At 43.1% G+C, this 23,364-nt stretch overlaps 1 protein-coding gene across 1 annotated transcript in view; it reads right to left on the bottom strand.

Annotated features, from left to right (window-relative positions):
* CADM3 (cell adhesion molecule 3) overlaps positions 1-22,582 on the bottom strand; it is a 402,176-nt gene extending 379,594 nt beyond the window's left edge. Inside the window, exon 1 of the mRNA XM_077257667.1 lies at positions 21,902-22,582. Coding sequence (XP_077113782.1) covers positions 21,902-21,971 — 70 coding nt within the window. The 5' untranslated portion in view covers positions 21,972-22,582. The remainder of the gene's footprint in view (positions 1-21,901) is intronic.
* Positions 22,583-23,364: the final 782 nt, after the last annotated feature.

Below are 23,364 nucleotides of genomic sequence, written 5' to 3'. Positions count from 1 at the left end.
AATATATTCTCTGATACAATATATTACAAAGTTGCTTATTTTCATGTGAACTATTGATTTATGAAATAAAAATGAACACAACGGAAACACTTTAAGGGAGGCTTCTTATTGGACCCAGCCAAGTTCGTTTCTCTTCTCTCTCTCTGTGCATCAATTCTAATTTTAAATGAAATCTGACAACGGCAAAGCCATTACTGTAGATTATTTCATGCAATATTGACTTTCATGATGGATTAAAAAGAAATAAAAAAATAAAACAATCTCGTGGCTAAGTACCAGAGGCTTAAAGAGAGATCATCTGTAATAAATCTAATGCATACATCCGTAATAGGAATAATGGATGACAGGCTAATCCCTTGCCGACTACAGAGATTTTATCAGCAGTGGGTAATGACCTCTCCTTGGAATCCTGCTCCTCCCTGTCCACTTTTTTGCCCGGAAATCGATTGGATCTGCCTGGCAGTCCACAGATTGGAGTGTATCGGGGACATTCTATCGATCAAGGTTTGATTAGACATGTCTGAGCATCATTAGTTCTGAGTGCGGTCACAAAGATTCATTGTTTGTAAAAAATAAAAAAAAAGACTGCTGGAAAATGGGATTGCTGCGGGCGAGGGATATTGATTTCGGTGGATAAAAGACAGACTCGCTAGTAGACCTGGCATAGGAAGGTAGAGGTGTACGCCATGATTAGACTGGAGTATAGTATACCTGCCATCAGCTTTCATGTAGAAAGTTAAATGCGCTGATCAATTCCAGGATTACATCTGCTGGGCACTGCGGGTGCATATCAATTGACTAGCAAGGGAGGCATCCTGCCTGGTAGCGCCATAACTAATGGATGCAATCGGTATTCGACTCCATTTATGCAGCAGTAATACAACGGCAATGAGAATGGACACAAATGTGCACCTACTCACCCTTTACTTTTGTTGAATTTGTTGAAGAACACTTAGTTTTGATTGATACAAATCAAGCCAATGTGGAGCCATGCTATCAAAACCATCAAGTCGGCACGTCATGCTGAAAACATAGCATTACCCGACAGAGTAGCAAAAAATCATATTATTTCCAAACTGGTCATCTGTCTCCATTTGTCATGGGATAAATCCAGCCAATAAGAAAGGTACAGGACACATCTGTAGAAGTGGAAAGATTAAAATTGGGGCAACCCTGGACGTGATAAAGGAAGGTCCTACACTCTTGATCCCATAAGCTAGATCAGATATTTGTGTCGAATGCTTCTGCTTCTAAGAGGTTCACTGAGCTCCACCATTAAAGCACCACTACAGCCATATTTATTTTCACCATTGGAGTGGCACTTTAAATGCAAGTCCCCTGCCCCCTGGTCTTATACTCACTCTCCGGCGTCTTCACCGTTTCTCAGCACCGCTCTTGTCCTACAGCGTCATCTTGTGATGGTAGCTTCTGACTCCCCGGAAGTCAGAAGCTACGTCACAAGCGCTTAATGCACGTCAATGAAAGCTAGAATGAGGCTCTCAAAGAGATGTATTGAAAAGTGACCTCTGCGCCGCTCCATGAAACACGGGAGATGTTGGCAGGTCACTTTCACCAGAGACCAATGTGAGCAATGCTGGAAAATGATAAAAGCGTCGGGTGAGTATGAGAGTGGGGGCAGGTGAAATTTCATTTAAAGCACCACTCCAGCCATTTTTTTTTTCACCATTGGAGTGGCACTTTAAATGTAAGTCCCCTGGTCTTATACTCACTCTCCGGTGTCTTCACCATTTCTCAGCACCCTTCTTGTCCTACAGCGTCATCTTGTGACGGTAGCTTCTGACTCCCTGGAAGTCAGAAGCTACGTCACAAGCTCTCAATGCAAGTTTATGAAAGCTTGAATGAGGCTCTCAAAGAGATGTAATGAAAAGTGACCTCCGTGCCACTCCATGTGAGCGATGCTGAAAAAGGATGAAGGTGGAGGGTGAGTATGAGACAGGGGGCAGGTGATAGGATATTGATAGGACCCAAAGTTGGCTGAAGCCACCAATATTGGTGGGATCGTCTCACAATGTGTGGTTGCCTCCCAAATGAATCCTGACAGAGGAGAGAAGGATCCATTCTGGCCAATCCTTTTGTTCTCCATGTGATAAGCCACCAGAAGAGTCTGGCAGAGGTTCTCTGTGAGAGAACACAAGAGCGTTCAACCAACCCATAGGGGAATAAGTGGAGATAACTGTTTGCCAAATCATCCTTTTGCCAAAAACTCTCCAAAGTGTATCGTCCAGATAATGACCACTGACTTCAACAGGCAAGCATGAAATGATGAGCTGATCGACAGGCAATAGTTACTGTAAAATCTCTGAAAGCCCCCATACATATTAGACGAACTTCAGCCAAAACCGTCCAAAATCAATCAGTTCGGCTGACATTCTAATGTGTAAGGTGGCCACCGGTTAGATGATGCTGGGCGACTGAAGAATCAGACATCTGACTACAGATCTAAGAGATATGCCACCGCAGTAGAAGTCTGACAGTGGTTGCCTGGTAGAGAACACAAGAGCAATTGATAGAGCAGGTGCTTCTCTCTATGGATAATCGGCCAAACATTAATTCATCCAACAGTGTATGGGTGCCTGTATCGCCTAGCTGATGGCCACTGACTTCAAACAAGAAATGATGAGCTGATCAAGTAGGCAACAATTACTATGAAATCTCTAAACGACCTCATAGATATCAGACTAACGTAGGCCAAATCCATCGATATTGATGGATGATGTCGAGGGACAGAGGGATCTGGCATGTCTAAAATAAGTTTAGCAATTCATTTGCTCTCTAGGAAAGCAGGCCACCGGCAGAAGAGTTTGAAAGCGGCTTTCTCATGCAGAACACAAATAATAAAGGTAGGGAAAAAATGGTGCGCTAAAAAATTGGTCAAGCCATCATTTGGCTGACAGCTATCTAAAGTGTATATGGGGGTTAACTTTTCAAGGTTCATGGTGGGATCTGGCTCCTGGGTATTTTACGTTACTCTAACCTTTTTCCAAGGTGCTGTGTTCCCCTAAGGCATGACCTGCAACCCTATCTGGAATTTGTAGGAGGCAGTACCAGCCACATTAGTGTCAGTCCTCTAGAAACGGCGTGCTAAATGTTGACTAGACGTTTTCCCTGTACAAGGTGATTTACAGTACGATGTTAATGAGGTAGATCACCAATGACTGAATCATAACAAGGAGAGGCCCAAGTGACATTAATTTCACTTAATGTCACATTAACACAGACTTCGCTAAGGAGCCGGCCTCCTAAAATGCTTAAGTAAAAACGCTGGAAATAATAGTCTTTAGTTAAAATGAGTTGTAATAAGCGCCTTCCATAATTTGCAGTTTTTGCGGCTTACATGTTTCAGTGGTACAATGATGTAGGGGAAAGTGATGGGGAACAAGAACATAGAGAAGAACATGGAAAAAATGGCCATCAAGCAGGTATAAATGGGATAAGGAGGTAAAGTAGAACATTGTCTCATTGTCTCTTTCTCCACCAAATACAGGTAGGACAATGTCCAGATTGCCGGCAAAATGCCACAGCAATGACTTCACTCGGTGGTGGCATACCTAGCTTCTTCTGAGCAGTGACGCTTGGCAAATTCTAAAAAGTGGTGTGATAAGAGTCCTATTTTCATGTCATATTCCCAGTTTATTAAGACCAAGACCAAAATTGTCTCCAATTCAACATGTCTGAATTACAGTACATGTAGTACTTTTATCCCCTACATCACATCCCAAAATTAATACCAATCCTCAACTCAAAGTGTATCCAGACTAAAACATTAGACTAGACAATTAACTTATATACATATGGATCCAAAAGTAGACCATGAATACATACGTACCCAAAAGAAGATCACATAATAAATACACACGCAATATTAAAGGGAACCTGTCACCCCCAAAATCGATGGTGAGGTAAGCTCTCCGTCATCAGTGGATTATATCTACAGCATTCTGTAATGCTGTAGATAAGCCGCCGATGTTACCTGAAAGAGGAGAAAAAGACATTAGATTATACTCACCCAGGGGCGGTCCTGCTCCGATGGGAGTCTCAGGTCTGGTACAGCGCCTCCCATCTTCATTCCATGACGTCCTCTTCTGGTCTTCATGCTGAAGCTCCGGAACAGGCGTACTTTGTCTGCCCTGTTGAGGGCAGAGCAAAGTACTGCAGTGCGCAGGCGCCGGAAAGGTCAGAGAGGCCCGGTGCCAGCGCACTACAGTACTTTGCTCTGCCCTCAACAGGGCAAAGTACGCCTGCGCCGGAGCTGCGGCGTGAAGACCAGAAGAGGACGTCATGGAATGAAGATAGGAGGTGCCGGAGCAGACCTGAGACGCCCATCGGACCGGACCGCAGTGGGACCTCCCCTGGGTGAGTATAATCTAACCTCTTTTCTCCTCTTTCAGGTAACATCGGGGGCTTATCTACAGCATTACAGAATGCTGTAGATAAGCTCCTGATGACGGTGGGTGTTATGGTCCCAATGGCAGGGGACCTCAGAGATTACCGCAAAGTCTGCAAAACATAAATACTTGCTCTTAGGGAAGTGGTAACTAGGCTGACCATATACCTGATCCTAGCGCAAACACTAACAGCAGCCGGGGAACGTGCCTACGTTGATCCTAGACGTCTCGCGCCAGCCGGAGAACTAACTAACCCTATCAGAGAAAATAAGACCTCTCTTGCCTCCAGAGAAAAGACCCCAAAGTAATACAAGCCCCCAACAAATAATAACGGTGAGGTAAGAAGAAAGGACAAACGTAAGAATGAACTAGGTTTTAGCAAAGAGAGGCCCACTGACTAATAGCAGAATATAGTAAGAAGACTTATATGGTCAGCAAAAAACCCTGCAAAATATCCACGCTGAATATCCAAGAACCCCCAAACCGACTGACGGTGTGGGGGGAGAATATCAGCCCCCTAGAGCTTCCAGCGATATCAGGAATCACATTTTGTACAAGCTGGACAAAAATAAGAACAATGCAAATGATCAAAAGTACGAAAGCAGGACTTAGCTTATCTTGCAAAGAACCAGGACCTGAAGACAGGAGCAAACAGAAGTGAACTGATTACAACGATGCCAGGCACTGGACTGAGAATCCAGGAAGTTTAAATAGCAACACCCATGGTCTAACGAAGCAGGTGAGTACCAACCTGGTAAAAGACAATCCAAGTGCCAAATCACTAGTGACCACAAGAGGGAGCCAAAAGGTATAGTTCACAACAGTACCCCCCCTCTAAGGAGGGGTCACCGAACCCTCACCAAGACCACCAGGGCGACCAGGATGAGCAGCGTGGAAGGCACGAACTAAATCGGCCGCATGCACATCAGAGGTAACCACCCAGGAATTATCCTCCTGACCATAGCCCTTCCATTTGACCAAATACTGAAGCCTCCGTCTAGAGAGACGAGAATCCAAGATCTTCTCCACTACGTACTCCAACTCGCCCTCAACCAACACCGGAGCAGGAGGCTCAACAGAAGGAACCACAGGTACAACGTACCGCCGCAACAAAGACCTATGGAACACGTTGTGAATGGCAAACGACACCGGAAGATCCAAATGAAAAGAAACCGGGTTAAGAACTTCCAAAATTTTATAAGGACCAATAAAGCGAGGCTTAAACTTAGGAGAGGAAACCTTCAGAGGGACATACCGAGAAGACAACCAAACCAAATCCCCAACACGAAGTCGGGGGCCCACACCGCGGCGGCGGTTGGCAAAACGCTGAGCCTTCTCCTGTGACAACTTCAAGTTATCCACCACATGATTCCAAATCCGCTGCAACCTATCCACCACGGAATCCACCCCAGGACAGTCAGAAGACTCAACATGACCCGAGGAGAAACGAGGATGAAAACCAGAGTTGCAGAAGAATGGCGAAACCAAAGTAGCGGAACTAGCCCGATTATTAAGGGCAAACTCCGCCAATGGCAAGAAGGTCACCCAATCATCCTGGTCCGCAGAAACAAAACATCTCAAATAAGCCTCCAGTGTCTGATTAGTTCGCTCCGTTTGACCATTAGTCTGAGGATGGAAGGCAGATGAAAACGACAAATCAATGCCCATTTTAGCACAAAAAGATCGCCAGAATCTGGACACAAACTGGGATCCTCTGTCGGACACGATATTCTCCGGAATGCCGTGTAACCGAACCACATTCTGAAAAAACAAAGGAACCAGATCGGAAGAGGAAGGCAACTTAGGCAAGGGTACTAAATGGACCATCTTGGAAAAATGATCACACACCACCCAAATGACAGACATTCCTTGAGACACCGGAAGATCAGAAATGAAATCCATGGAAATGTGTGTCCAAGGCCTCTTCGGGACGGGCAAGGGCAGAAGCAACCTGCTAGCACGAGAACAACAAGGCTTAGCCCGAGCACAAGTCCCACAGGACTGCACAAATGACCGCACATCCCGTGACAAGGAAGGCCACCAAAAGGACCTAGCCACCAAATCTCGGGTACCAAAAATTCCCGAATGCCCTGCCAACACCGAGGAATGAACCTCGGAAATGACCCTGCTGGTCCATTTATCAGGAACAAACAGTCTGTCGGGTGGACAAGAGTCAGGTCTACCAGCCTGAAATCTCTGCAACACACGTCGCAAATCAGGAGATATGGCCGACACGATTACTCCCTCTTTAAGAATACCAGCTGGCTCCGAGACTCCAGGAGAGTCAGGCACAAAGCTCCTAGAAAGAGCATCAGCCTTAACATTCTTCGAACCAGGCAGGTACGAGACCACAAAGTCAAAACGAGAGAAAAACAATGACCAACGAGCCTGTCTAGGATTCAGGTGCTTAGCAGACTCGAGATACATCAGATTTTTGTGATCAGTCAAGACCACCACACGATGCTTAGCACCCTCGAGCCAATGACGCCACTCCTCAAATGCCCACTTCATGGCCAACAACTCCCGATTACCAACATCATAGTTCCGCTCAGCAGGCGAAAACTTCCTAGAGAAAAAAGCACATGGTCTCATCACAGAGCAACCAGAGCCTCTCTGCGACAAAACAGCCCCAGCACCAATCTCAGAAGCATCCACTTCAACCTGAAAGGGAAGTGAGACATCAGGCTGGCACAAAACAGGCGCCGAAGTAAACCGGCGCTTCAGCTCCTGGAAGGCCTCCACGGCTGCAGGAGCCCAATTAGCCACATCAGAACCTTTCTTGGTCATATCCGTCAAAGGTTTAACAACGCTAGAAAAATTAGCGATAAAGCGACGGTAGAAATTAGCAAACCCCAAGAACTTCTGAAGACTCTTAACAGAAGTGGGCTGAGTGCAATCATGAATAGCTCGGACCTTGACTGGGTCCATCTCCACAGCAGAAGGGGAGAAAATAAAACCCAAAAAGGAAACCTTCTGCACTCCAAAGAGACACTTTGAGCCCTTCACAAACAAAGCGATATCACGCAAAACCTGAAACACCATCCTGACCTGCTTTACATGAGAATCCCAATCATCCGAGAAAACTAGAATATCATCCAGATACACAATCAAAAATTTATCCAGATACTTCCGGAAGATATCATGCATAAAGGACTGAAACACTGAAGGGGCATTAGAGAGCCCAAAGGGCATCACCAAGTATTCAAAATGACCTTCGGGCGTATTGAATGCAGTTTTCCATTCATCTCCCTGCCTAATGCACACAAGGTTGTACGCCCCACGAAGATCTATCTTGGTGAACCACTTGGCACCCTTAATCCGAGCAAACAAGTCTGACAATAGTGGCAAAGGATACTGAAACTTAACAGTGATTTTATTCAGAAGCCAATAGTCTATACAAGGTCTCAAAGACCCGTCTTTCTTGGCCACAAAAAAGAATCCCGCACCGAGAGGGGAAGAGGATGGACGAATATGCCCCTTCTCCAAAGATTCCTTGACATAAGAACGCATCGCGGCATGCTCGGGTACAGACAAATTAAATAATCGTCCCTTAGGAAATTTACTGCCAGGAATCAAATCTATAGCGCAGTCACAGTCCCTATGAGGAGGAAGAGCACTGGACCTGGACTCACTGAATACATCCTGATAGTCACACAAATACTCAGGAACTTCTGAAGGAATAGAAGAAGCAATAGACACCGGCGGAGAATCGCAATGAATTCCCTGACAACCCCAACTTGACACAGACATAGCCTTCCAATCCAAAACAGGATTATGGGTCTGTAACCATGGCAGACCTAAAACGACCAAATCATTCATTTTATGCAGAACAAGAAAACGAATCACCTCCCGATGTTCAGGAGTCATGCACATGGTCACTTGTGTCCAATACTGCGGTTTATTTTCCGCCAGTGGCGTAGCATCAATTCCTCTGAGAGGAATCGGAACTTTTAAAGGCTCCAGGACAAAACCGCAGCGTTTGGCAAACGACAAGTCCATAAGACTCAGGGCAGCACCTGAATCCACAAATGCCATAACAGGGTAGGAAGACAATGAACAAATTAAAGTCACAGACAAAATAAACTTAGGCTGCAAATTACCAATGGTGACAGGACTGACAACCTTGGTTAGGCGTTTAGAGCATGCTGATACAACATGTGTAGAATCACCACAGTAAAAACACAGCCCATTCTGACGTCTATGATTTTGTCGTTCGGTTCTAGTCAGGATTCTATCACATTGCATTGAGACAGGTGTCTGTTCAGACAACACCGCCAGAGGTTTAGTGGATTTGCGCTCCCTCAAACGCCGATCAATCTGAATAGCCAGCGCCATAGAATCATTCAGACTTGTAGGAATTGTAAAACCCACCATCACATTCTTAATGGCTTCAGAAAGGCCATTTCTGAAATTTGCGGCCAGAGCACATTCATTCCATCGAGTAAGCACGGACCACTTCTGAAATTTTTGGCAGTACACCTCAGCTTCATCCTGGCCCTGAGAGATGGCCAGTAGAGCTTTTTCTGCCTGAATTTCAAGATTAGGCTCCTCATAAAGCAATCCGAGCGCCAGAAAAAACGCATCAACATCCGCCAATGCCGGATCTCCTGGCGCTAACGAGAAAGCCCAATCCTGAGGGTCGCCACGCAAGAAGGAGATAACAATTTTTACTTGCTGAGCTGAATCTCCAGACGAACGAGGTTTCAAAGATAGAAACAATTTACAATTATTCCTAAAATTCCTAAATTTAAATCGATCTCCAGAGAACAGCTCAGGAATAGGTATCTTAGGCTCTGACATAGGACTGCTAACAACAAAATCCTGAATGCCCTGCACACGTGCAGCAAGCTGATCCACACTAGTAATCAAGGTCTGAACATTCATGTCTGCAGCAAAGTTTCAAGCCACTCAGAGATAAAGGGGAAAAAAAAAACAAAAAAAAAACCTCAGAACTTCTTTTCTTTTAATCCCACTTCAGCAATGCATTAACTATTTATTGGCCTGGCATACTGTTATGGTCCCAATGGCAGGGGACCTCAGAGATTACCGCAAAGTCTGCAAAACATAAATACTCGCTCTTAGGGAAGTGGTAACTAGGCTGACCATATACCTGATCCTAGCGCAAACACTAACAGCAGCCGGGGAACGTGCCTACATTGATCCTAGACGTCTCGCGCCAGCCGGAGAACTAACTAACCCTATCAGGGAAAATAAGACCTCTCTTGCCTCCAGAGAAAAGACCCCAAAGTAATACAAGCCCCCAACAAATAATAACGGTGAGGTAAGAAGAAAGGACAAACGTAAGAATGAACTAGATTTAGCAAAGAGAGGCCCACTGACTAATAGCAGAATATAGTAAGAAGACTTATATGGTCAGCAAAAAACCCTGCAAAATATCCACGCTGAATATCCAAGAACCCCCAAACCGACTGACAGTGTGGGGGGAGAATATCAGCCCCCTAGAGCTTCCAGCGATATCAGGAATCACATTTTGTACAAGCTGGACAAAAATAAGAACAATGCAAATGATCAAAAGTACGAAAGCAGGACTTAGCTTATCTTGCAAAGAACCAGGACCTGAAGACAGGAGCAAACAGAAGTGAACTGATTACAACGATGCCAGGCACTGGACTGAGAATCCAGGAAGTTTAAATAGCAACACCCATGGTCTAACGAAGCAGGTGAGTACCAACCTGGTAAAAGACAATCCAAGTGCCAAATCACTAGTGACCACAAGAGGGAGCCAAAAGGTATAGTTCACAACAGGTGGGCTTACCTCATCATTGATATTAGGGGTGACAGGTTCCCTTTAAGTCTTGAATAAATACAAACCCAAAACAAAGTCATAGAAGACATTACCATACAATAAATACAGACCCAACACTAGTACATAGAATAAATACAGACCCAACACTAGGCCATAAAAGAAATACAGATCCAACAATAGGCCATAGCATAACTACAGACCAACCAATAAGCCATAGAATGAATACAGACCCAACACTTAGCCATAGAATAAATACAGACCCAAATGGAGGGAATAGAATAAATACAGACCCAAGACTAGGCTATAAAATAAATACAGACCCTAGACTAAACTATAGAGACTACGTCATGGAATAAATCCAGATGTAGCACTGGCATCCCTGCACGCTGTCCCTCTCCCCCTGCAGGAACGCTGACTCACTCACGCTGCAGCCCTCATCCTGCTCTTCCTCCTCCTTCCTTGTCTGCGCTGCCCGATGTGCGCACACAGATCTCCGGGCACTGTGCTTAGGGAGAACTCTCCATCTTAAAGGGGCCATGCATGCCGTCTTAAAGTGTTCCCAGCCAATGGCTGGGAGACACATATTATTTAAGACACCTCCACCTGCACAGCGTAATATGTTCCCAATGGTTTTCTTGGTGACTGTGGACCCAGCTGCATTGAGATCCTTAACAAGTTCCTCTTGTGTAGTTTTAGGCTGATCTCTCACCTTCCTCATGATCAAGGATTTCTTCCAATTTCTTACTATTGCACCAACAATTGTCTCCTTCTCACCCAGCATCTTACTTATGGTTTTGCAGCCCATTCCAGCTTTGTGCAGATCTATGATCTTGTCCCTGACATCCTTATAAAGCTCTTTGGTCTTGCCCATGTTGTAGAGGTTAGAGTCTGACTGATTATTTGAGTCTGTGGACAGGAGTCTTTTATAAAGGTGACTATGTAAGACAGCTGTCTTTAATGCAGGTAAAGATTTGATTAGAAGCGTCTAGCTGGTCTGCAGGAGCCAGAACTCTTAATGGTTGGTAGGGGATCAAATACTTATTTATCACTGCAAAATGCAAATAAATTTATATAATTTATACAATGTAATTTTCTAGATTTTATTTTTGATATTTTATCTCTCAATGTTAAAGTTAACCTACCCTTAAAGTTATAGACTGTTCATGTCTTTGTCAGAGGGCAAACTTACAAAATCAGCAAGGGATAAAATACTTATTTCTCCCACTGCATATATATATACACATATAAACAGAAATATAGGACCTAAACTAAATACAGACCCAAGACTATACCCTGGAATAAATACAGCCTTAAGAAAGTAATAAACACCGACCTAAGTCTAAGCCCAAGAATAAATACAGACCCATGTTTAGACTTTAGTAAAAATAAAGATCCTAAACTAGGCCCTATAATAACTACAGTCTTAAGAGCACAATCCTAATACTAAAACAAAGAATAAATCAAGACCCAAGACTAAACATAAATACGGTATATCCAACACTACAGTAGAGCCGAAAATGATCATGGGCTCAAGAGTAGAATAAAGACTAGAATGAATCCAGACCAAGGATTAAGTCTGGAATAAATATAGACTCAAGATCACATTAAATCCTAGAATGAAAAAGACAGAAGACCATACCCTAGAATAAATAAAGAACAGTTATAAGATTAGACTAGACCCAAAATCAAGACTAGGCGATACAATCGATACCCGAGCGTAATAAATAAATACACAAGACTGGACTAGATGAGACCCTAACAGGAACCATTGAGCATCAGATTTTAGGGTTTTGGCTCTAATTCAGCCATAATCGGATTTCCTGTAGATATTCTTGCCAGTCACATACACACTAGCTGTACGTTTCGGATCTATATTACTCGGAGCTGGCAGGCGTATGCCCTCATGGACAATGATCCTCAGATCATCTGGGAAACCGGTCTCCGATCTTTACCTTTCTTTATGAAATATTATTATGAACTCGGCCTACATATGCTTAAGATTCATTAAGACACTGGCAAGTGTTGGCATGTACCTTGGATTTCCCCAGAGCCATGCCCGGTACTTTTTTACAAATCTCCTCTGACAGTAATAGCTGATAAGAGACAGAACGACCCCGATGATGAATACAAAGGACTCTGTCGAAGAGTGGAGAAATAATTAGTCATCACTCAAGGCGGACGCTTAAGGGACGGCTCGCCTTATTAGTATTATCCTCGCATACGACTGTTTGTTTAATGTCTCTGCGCTTCCCGTAGCTGTGAGCGCTTACCTTGTATTTTATTGCATCCTATTATTCCGCATGTACGACATTAAAGCTTTTTCTTTGGCAAAAACAAAATATCAGTCAAGTGAGTCGCCCCTTAAACAAGACACCTGTGCCCCATCTTGACAGCTCCAGTTATGCATTGTAACAGGGAGTGAAGTTTTAGTAACTGTGTGAAATGATTCTCTCTCGTTTCATCGGGAAGTGATATCCCAGCACAACACAGGGGCAACTGAGTGGCAGCATAGGGTCCTCTAGTACCATCCATAATGTTTTCTTCTGCCCAACAGGAGATATTGAGATCTCTCAAAAACAGGGTTTAGGTGCAACTAGTAACCATAAGGTATAAAAGGATTTCAAGGTCCATGGGTGGTCTTCAATATTAGCCCCATTCAAATAACTGGAGTTGAGCTGGAGCAATAGTTACGACCCATGAACAAGAGTGTCTCGAACATAAATACATTTTTGGAAAACCTGGACTTCCCCGTAAACAACTATTTTGCTCAAATGTATCTAAAATTACAGAAAAAAAATGAAGTGACTCTGTAAACGGTTGAAAACAAAATTCTGCTTATCTTGGGTATACAGATACTATGGAGACCTCTGGGTGGTAACAGACTACAAACATGCCCTGTGTAGTCTGATCTTAGAGTCATGTGTTACTCCTTTCCTTCTGTCCTCTCTCCTTGATAACCTATGGAGTGTAGGAAGTACTGTAACACAGGGTTGTGATCTGGAGACTCAAAGATCTTCAGAAAAGCAGGGGATGTAAAATTATAGGATTTTTTCTTAAATCCATAAATTAGAAAACCTACAAAAAAAGAAATGGGCCAACAGTAGTAAATAGTAGTAAATGATCCATTATCCAAACTATCTCTAATTGTTACACCGAAAGAGACACAGTATAGTATATCATGAAAAAAGGTAAAAAAGGCATAAAGCACAGAATACAGCCCAACAAAGTACTAAACAACGACGTGACATGCGCATATACCAATATATCTCTATGTTTTTTTTGTCTGTGAGTTTTACCACTTTTATACATGTTTGTTTCCTACAATTTCTTTAGTATATATGTAACTATAGCATATGAATCCAACAGGCTCTCTACACCCTGACGTATGTTTCGCTTATGATTTTTCAGGGTTATCGCTCCTGGAAGAAGCGTTAGAAAAATGGACGTTGGGATACAGAGAGCCTGTTTTGGTGGGCACACTTCGGTATCTTATGTACTGTGTTTCATACAACTCCTGGATCTGTAAGTTTTCCCACTTTTATACGCGTTTATTTTTTTTTTATTTTTTTTATTTAAATATAAAGTATTACCCAAGAGGCTCTCTGCATCCAGACATACGTTTCACTTGCGCCTTTTTTGGGGCTATTGTCCATGGAAGAAGCGTCAGCGAAACATATGTTGAGATATAGAGAGCCTGTTTTGTGTGTACCACTAAATTTCTGTTTTTTATGTACTGTTTTTCATACAATCCGACTCCTGTCTTTCTCTGTTTTGTGGGTGTGTTTTCCCACTTTTATACATGTTTGTTTTATACAATTTTTTTATGAAGTATAAACATAATGTATCAACCCAACAGGGCTCTCTGCATTTGGATGTACGTTTCGCGTGTGCTTCATACAGTGGGTTTGAAGAAGCACAAGCGAAACGTACGTCTGGATACAGAGAGACTTACTTTTTTCAAACAAAACATGCATTCACGTACGTTACCTCTACATGTCTCTGATATTAATCAGAGCATGTTCTACCACACTGTCAATACGTCTAGAGTAGAACATCATGCCTCTCAGAGGCACCGCATGGCAGCAACAACACGAGATCCCAATTGTCAGAAAAACGTCATTTTTTAATGGAAAACTAAAGACAATGAGGGAAGATGATGGCAACTGACCTTCTTCAGAGGTCGCAGACGGCTAGGGGGCACCCCGGCTGGTGTTTTCTCCCCGCAGCACAAAATGAACGTTTTTAAGATCTAAGGAGGCTTATTCTTCAATATAATGCATAATGTATCTTCCAGGTCAGGAGAAACATTTCATTGTACATCTGCAGTGCCTCCCTGAATAATTAATACAAATATTAAAATAGCGCTGAAGTAATCAGATTTACCGTAAACAACCGAGCATCACGAGCCGCAAGACTTCTGCAAAGGATGGACTTGCTGCAAAATATAAAGTAAATGATTTTGCTGCATTAACCCGGTGACCTGCGTCAAATGAATTTATCGCCGCATAAAATACGCATGTGGGAGCTTTTACCCCTTTTTTTCATTCCTTTGTCCGCTTTCATGTGGAATTTCCAACGGCTTCACATCTACTAATGCGATTATGGGTGGAATATTCGGATTGTGATCCTTTCTGGTCCGGGAACTTTAGCTAATTACTGCATCCGGGAGATGGATGGCGCTTATTACATGTGTAAATTTTTACGACATGCTTACCGACTGAATAAATCAAATTGATGCAAGAGTGGCTGTAATAAAATTCCTCCAATACCAGCATTTGTCTAAGCTATGGCGAGTATAAATTCTGCATATTTATCGGTCCTTTCATTACCTTAATTAACCCTTTTAATAGACAAAAGATGGTGGGGTTGTGGGTGGCAACAGCACCTCAAGAGTCAAGCAGAAGGTCGGCTCTGAGCTAAAATGAAATTTTCGTAAAAGAAATAATGCTAAATGGTTAACTTCTGAGCAAATAACGGAAGAAGTTAATTAAATTCATGATAAGTGTGGTACAATTGAGCGGTTAACAACATCTGAAGGAAAGTACAACTACGGCTGGTGAGGTATAGAAGGCGAGATCCTTCGGTGTGGAGAAGGAAAATTCTTTAAAGAGCACCCATCATCAAGTCAAAAGTTGGCCAGTTGGTGTTCATGTTTTATTCCCTCTGCTCCCTCCGAGTATTCCGGTTTTTGTTTTTTTTAGAATCCGCCATATGGTTCCAGAGGTTTGTGCATTTTACTTAGTGTAAGTTTTGATAGTCTTTTCCGAGGAGGTGTGTCTCACAGGGAAATAACTCCTAAAGACACTCCCTAGAGGATCCAGTCAGCCATGCGCTTTTAGTAAAGACCATAAAAATTGGCTCCGAATAAAAATGGCCATATATCTGGAATAGTGATGAGCGAGTGTGCTCGTTACTTGGGTTTTCCCAGCATGCTCAGGTATTCTCTGAGTATTTTGGGAGTGCTCATAGATTATGTTTGTGTCCCCGCAGCTGCATGATTTGTGGCTGCTAGACAGCCTGAATACATGTGGGGATTCCCTAACAAACAAGCTGTCACGGGGAGACTAGGGGAGTGAGAGCTAATAACCCGGGCCCCTGCAATTTCCCTCAGACTAGGGAAATCCTGACTGATCTTCTACCTGGAGTTTACACTGATGGTGTGCATGTCCAAGCCTCGAACCTCACCCTGTCTCCTGTTTCAACCCTAGGCTGAAACCTCCGCCCACCACCCAGGGAAGAGGTAATACACCAATACCCACAGTTAGCACAGACAAGGATAAAGGAAAATATACACCACACCGCAGTCACTCAGGAATACACTATAAATATGCAGGGCAAAATAAATACAAATATAGGTAGGAGTAAATAAGACAAAGGAAAATACACCACCAGCAACGAATCTCCAACAACCAGCTCTCCACTCCAGACCGAGATAACAACGCACAAGACAGAAGCTATAATTGGCGACGCCCAAAGATCAGGAGAACTATTTAAAGGCAATGGGCATGGCCCAGCTTCCAATCCGAGGATCAGGTAAATTAACCCCGGACCAGCTAGATAAAATCTAGCCGACGCCAATGAGCACATAGTGGTCAAAAGCGGAATTACCCCTGTCTGTCGAGCGACCTGGTCTGAACAGCGTCCGACATGACACAAGCAATCCCTGCATGTTTTCATGCAGTCTAGCAGCCGCAAATCATACCACTGCGGGGACACAAACATAATCTATGAGCACTCCCAAAATACTCAGAGAATACCTGAGCATGCTGGGAAAACCCAAGTAACGAGCACACTAGCTCATCACTAATCTGGAACTGTACAATGGATGTAAAAAAAATGGAATAATCAAAATAGTAGGGGAATAAAATTAAAATAACTCTCACCACTTTTGACCAGAGAGCTTGAGATCCTCTTTAAGGCTTCAATATTGCAAAGATCGGGTTGGCTGTACTAGTCCAGCACCTAAATACCCCTGGCAAATTTTTATATTTGCAGTTTCCTTTGACATGCCCATATGAGGACTTATAAATGCGGAACAAGTTGCAGTTTTGAATGAAACCATTTATGTTACCTTAAAATGGACTTAAAAATGTGAAAATAAATCCAAGTGGGATAAAATGGTCAAAACAACCCAATTCCGCTATTAATTTTTTTTTTACAGCTCCTGAACAAACACCATTCATCTGCACCTGATAAAAGAAGTACCTTTACATCCTACTAACCCTAAAGAAGAGACTTTGCGCCCCCATAAGATTTGGCGACAGTTTCTATGGCCATAACCTCCACACTATGCCACTGGTTTACAGATTAGTTAAGAAATTATGCATTTGTACAAATGGTCAAAACCAAAATCACATTCAAGTCTTATATTGGGAAACTCTAGAACCAAACAGATACATCATCGCTTCAGCAAGTGCCAAATGACCGTTCTTTGGGCATGTGAATCTTCTTTTTGAGCTATGGTGGTCACAGGAAATTAATACCTCACAAACAGCAACTGAGAGGTTCCTTAGGCAAGGGAAGATTGCGCTATATCCATACTACTCAATACCTCAATTATCGACTAGGACTTTTAGTACTAATTCCCAAACCTATTCAATACTTTTTTATACCTACCTAGAAGTACCATAAGAAGGTCTCAAAAAACAACTCTGTTAATGGGATGGTTCCATTACTCTCCATGATGGTCTGTAGACATATCCCAAGTAGGAAAGAGGAACATCACAGGACTGAATTACATAAATATGGATGACGTAATCACCCTTTGATTACTATAGTTTCCTATTCCCGAATTACAAGAACATAACATCTCACGATCACCTACTGAGAGGTTCTTCACAAGTGGGAAAAAAATTGGCAGCTCTTTCCAATACCATCAAAGAGTGTGGGTAATTCTACACAGTAGATGTAATTTGGGCTGCATCACAACAATATGGATTACCCAATTGCCCTTTGATTGTCATGGTTTCCTATTTCTCAATCAGCCCGACCTTCTGAGGAGTTCTCTACAAGGGGAAAATAAAATTCTACAATCTTTCAATGTTACCCCAACTCATCTAATGAGGCATTTGATGTTATTTTAAAGGGTTATTGAATATTAGTCTCCACTTGTGAAGGACTGCTCAGTAGGTGATCATGAGATATTACGTTCTTGTGATTGGAATCATGACAATCAAAGAGCGATTATGTCATCGATATTGGGATACTATTCTTTATTATTTTGGATATATCCGTTAATCATCATGTAGAGCTGTGGAACTGTCCCTTCATTTGAGTTGTCTTACAGACTTTCTTTAGCACTTCTACCTACACCATACTTATGGAATATGGACCGCAATTGACATTTATTGTTTAGCATTATCTCTTTGTAAGTATTTTCAAGGTTTGTCAAGATATATTCCTCACTTTTGGAGAACCTCTCAGTAGGTGATCATTAGACATTTAGGTTCTTGTGATTATTGAACAAGAAACACGAAAGAACGACAATCAAAGGGCAATCATGTCATCTCTATAGCGGCAATGCAGCTTTCTTCAACTTTGGATACGTTCATAGATCATCATGAAGAGTTGTGGACCTTTCCCATCAGTAGAGTTATCTTACAGACTTTCTTTTTCCCTTTGTGGAGAATATCTCAGTACGTTGGGCTGATTGGGGATCAGGAAACAAAAAACCATGGCAATCAAAGGGTGCTTATGTCATCCATATAGCTCTAATTTCACCCTTTCCTACTTAGAACATGATCATAGATCATCAAGGAGAGCTGTGGATCCTTGTGATCAGTAGAGTTGCCTTCCAGACTACCTTCTTACCCTAGTGTAGAACCCTTTCAGTAGGTTCAGCTGAAAAAGGAAGCAGACACGACATTCTAAGGACAACCATGTTGTCCATATAGTGCTGATGAGGCTGTAAAAACATGTCCATGGATCATCAAGGACAGCTGTGGACCTTTCCCATCAGTAGAGTTGTCTTCCAGACTTTCTTCTTTTTCTCACAGAATATGGACGCCTTTGAATATAAACTACGGTATCTCTTTTTATCCAAAGGGGCCTTGTAAATAGAAGATTTCAAATTAAAATCTATATTTCAAAAGAAGAAGAAAAAAGTCTGCAAGACAATTCTACTGATGAAGAAAGGTCAGTGGTTCTCCTGTGGAGAGACCCAAAGTTGATCATTCATAGAATACTCTGATATGGATGAGGGAAAACCATAAAAGACACCAGTATCACTCAAGAGGTCCGTGACCCTGTGAAGCAAGAAGCAGCCATTTGGGAAGAACCCTGCTGCTCTTCTCTTTGGGCTCTGAGCGTCAAGTTGTCACTTTGGGCCCATGTTTTGACGGGTGATGAGTTGGAATGGGAGTTTGAAGGCTGGAATCAATTGTGTATCACAATAGTTCCCGTAGCTCAGAAAAGATCTCTCTCTCAGGGTTCAATGAGAACCAGAAAGGCGTACGATAACGGAGGGATGGGACGTTAACCCCCTCCACTGCCATGGCGGAAAGCTGCTAGACGAGTAGGTAATTTGCTATGCTATGACGTCCAGGAGGTCACAGGTCTATATGGCGCCCTTTGGGAGCTTGGATATACACCACTAGGACATTTTACACTAGCAAATCCAACTCAACCCCCATAATCTCTCCAGCATGGGTAACAGAAAAAAAATCCCAAATAGGCAAAGGCTGGTTATAGAGAAGACCTCAGGCTTTTGAGACGATGGACATCCCAACCCAAGGATGGGAGGTTTGTCTTCACTTATCTATAAAACAACAATTACAAATCTTTCATCACCCTCCTCGATAAACCACAATCCATATCAGACAACCGCCTCTATATCTTCCATCAAATGGAAAAAAATGAGAGACGGCGAGATCTAAATTACTTGCACTTGCGTAACATGGGACATAATATTATGGTACAGTGTATGAGCATTGCCCCCCTCCGATCCCAAATGCTTGCACTCTAATTCATGGTAGTAAACAGGCGTAGGCAACCTACCGCTAAATATATGTTCTGTTCGACCCTCAATAAATCGCCCTCCGATGTTTCATTATATTTGTAGCAGTGGAGAAGATTAATGGTTAAGGGTCTTTTCTCGCTGCTCCCCTCTTATTTACCCTTCGATAATGAGTTTTTACAGGAAGTGCTATGGCTGTGATTATTTGTGTTCTCGGCTGTAGAAACCCAACAATGTGACCCTATTAACCACGCAGGGAAAAAAAGAGAGAAATTCCCAGCGCCCCGTAAAGAAGAATGTAGCATTAACGAACACAACCCCCGGCTCGGGAAGGGGACGTGACAAAAGGGTTTCTGTTAATCTGCCCTGCTAATTATCCTGGCGCGTGTCCCGTACGAAGCATTGGGAATGTTTTCTATGTCCGCTGCGAAAGTATGTGCACCCCCGCATCACTCCGTCTTCCTAGCTTCCTTCAACGCCGCTCAATGAGGGTTAAATTATACAGACAGAGATGACATAACGGTTTAAAAGTAAAAAATATTTCCAAATGCTGCGGGGTGGAGTAGAGTGCAGGTTCTTGGGACCAGACCCTCTACTCCCAAGGATGTCTGATATCCTGTATCGCAGCGCGAGCAGCATTTATTGTCTTTCCGCAACCACGACCCATAAAGTACAGGTGGCAATTTGTTCGCTGTACCAGAAGAGGGTGTGTTTGCATACATTAAGAGGGTCCTCTGCGCTGCTCCATCTGCCGGCCCATGGAGTCAGACCCTCACAGCTCTGCAATCATTTCCGGCTAATACATTGTGATCCAGCACTCAAGTGGTTAATGCAGCGACCCAACCTCCACAGAGGGTAACCCTAAGCTCCGAGGCCGAGGCTGAGCCTCCCCTTCTTGTTTGTGCTCCAACAACGGGAAGGTGCGGACATAACAAACAACCCCATAAAGAGAAATGTAGTGTGCGTACATCTAGATGCACATTGGTATCGATATATATATATATGTATATATATATATATATATATATATATATATACACATATGTATGGACACAACATCTATATAGGAACACACCTACATGTGAATTCATGCTGAAATGAACACATAAATAGAAATGTAATTGTATATATATACTGATACACACATACTACAAATATTTATATATAGTTATTTATTTTGAAATAGATGTATATATATATTTATATATATATATATATATGCATGTATATATTAAGTATATATATTTCTTTCTATAAATAGATAGGCACACACGTACACTCGCCCCATGCTTTCTATCACAGTGCATGCATATATATGGATGTATATATTTATGAATATACATGTAGACGTTGACTGACTAAGTGTGTATATAAATATATGTGTATGTATGTATAGATATGTACTGACATAGAGAGCATGAAGATAAATGTAACACACAACATAAACATCCCTGTAAATGTATATACTGTATATTCACAAGTATATGTGGATTGATACTGTCTAAAGAGGTATTGTGTATATACAGTATATATGTATATATATATATATATATATATATATATATTCACAAATATAGTACACAATGTAAACAACCCTACGAATACATATACATGGAGATGTTGATCAATACATATTTATATACACAAATATAAGACATGACATAAACATCCCTACAAATATATATATGGAGATGTTGATTAATATGTATATGTATATATATATATATATATATATATATATATATATATATATACATAGAAATATAAGTCAGGTGGTACTGGAGATCACTAGCCATATCGGCGATCACTAGCTATAATCGGCAATCAATAGAAACATGGGCGATCAATAGTCATGCCGGTGATCACTAGCCATTTCAGCGATCACTAGCCATATCAGCAATCACTAGCCACAATCGACAATCACTAGCCATATCAGCAATCACTAGCCACAATCAACAATCACTAGCCATATCGGTGATCACTAGCCATAATCGGCGATCACTAGCCATATCGACAATCACCAGCCATATCGGCAATCAGTAGCCATAATCGGCGATCACTAGCAACATCGGCGATCAGTAGCCATAATCGGTGATCACTAACCATATCAGCAATCAGTAGCCATAATTGGCAATCAGTAGCCATAATTGGTGACCACTAGCCATATCGGCGATCACAAGCAATATCGTAGCCACATAATGATACACATATATAAAATCTCTGGGGGAGTCCCGGAACCCCTCAGACTCCCCGCTACTAATATGGGGTACTTACGGTCATATTCGGACACGTTCGCCCCCGTGAAACCAGCCAGGGTCAGGAGCAGGATGGCTGCGAGATACATGACGATCAAATGGCCCCAGAAAAAAAACCTTCCCCGGTAAGATCCGTCCGTTCTCCGTCTCCCCTAATGACAAAGTATGTTGGGGTGTTCTCTTCTCCCGTGCCAGGAAGGACCGATTAGGAGATGAGCCTCGGCCAGATTCTCAGGAGAGAAGATGCAACACTGCGTGATACAGGAAAAAAGGGACAATCACAAAAAGGAGCTGCACGTAATTCCACCGAGGACGCAGGGACAGGGGTGTCCTCCCGATCAGGAGCGCAGCTGAACTAGTGTCAGGCGAGATGTGATGCAGCAGCACAGGGAATTAAGTAGGGTACCAGGACTGGACCATGAGAGGCGGCGGGCGGGGGAGAGGATGCAAAGGATGCAGATGCTGCAAATGCCTGCGACTGTGTGCAGCTGCCCAGAGCTCCACAGCATAGCCACCACCGAGCCCGCCGCCTGCAACCTGCCTCCCTCTCCCCTCTGTGTGGGGAATTGTGGTGCGTTCTGCTCTGATCCCCTTGAGATGTGAAGGGAGGGAGGGAGCGAAAAGGGGGAGAGCATGTGCGGGAGGGGGGTGCAGCTCTCTGGGAGGAAAGTGGATCAGATGGAATTCAGTGCTGCGAGCAGCTGTGCGGCGTCACATGGTGTGTGCATGTGTGTGCTCCCCACAGGGTGTATATATACATGTGTGTGCTCCCCACAGGGTGTATATATGTGTGTGCTCCCCACAGGGTGTATATATACATGTGTGTGCTCCCCACAGGGTGTATATATACATGTGTGTGCTCCCCACAGGGTGTATATATGTGTGTGCTCCCCACAGGGTGTATATATACATGTGTGTGCTCCCCACAGGGTGTATATATACATGTGTGTGCTCCCCGCAGGGTGTATATATACATGTGTGTGCTCCCCACAGGGTGTATATATATACATGTGTGTGCTCCCCACAGGGTGTATATATACATGTGTGTGCTCCCCACAGGGTGTATATATATACATGTGTGTGCTCCCCACAGGGTGTATATATATACATGTGTGTGCTCCCCACAGGGTGTATATATATACATGTGTGTGCTCCCCACAGGGTGTATATATACATGTGTGTGCTCCCCACAGGGTGTATACATACATGTGTGTGCTCCCCGCAGGGTGTATATATACATGTGTGTGCTCCCCACAGGGTGTATATATACATGTGTGTGCTCCCCACAGGGTGTATACATACATGTGTGTGCTGTCCCCAAGGTGTATATATACATGTGTGTGCTCCCCACAGGGTGTATATATACATGTGTGTGCTCCCCGCAGGATGTATATATACATGTGTGTGCTCCCCACAGGGTGTATATATACATGTGTGTGCTCCCCACAGGGTGTATATATACATGTGTGTGCTCCCCACAGG

The sequence above is a fragment of the Ranitomeya variabilis genome, chromosome 1 (genome assembly GCF_051348905.1).
Source record: "Ranitomeya variabilis isolate aRanVar5 chromosome 1, aRanVar5.hap1, whole genome shotgun sequence".
Lineage (NCBI taxonomy): Eukaryota > Metazoa > Chordata > Amphibia > Anura > Dendrobatidae > Ranitomeya > Ranitomeya variabilis.
Note: the sequence above shows the minus strand (reverse complement) of the source record. Positions and strands in the feature narration are given on the sequence as shown.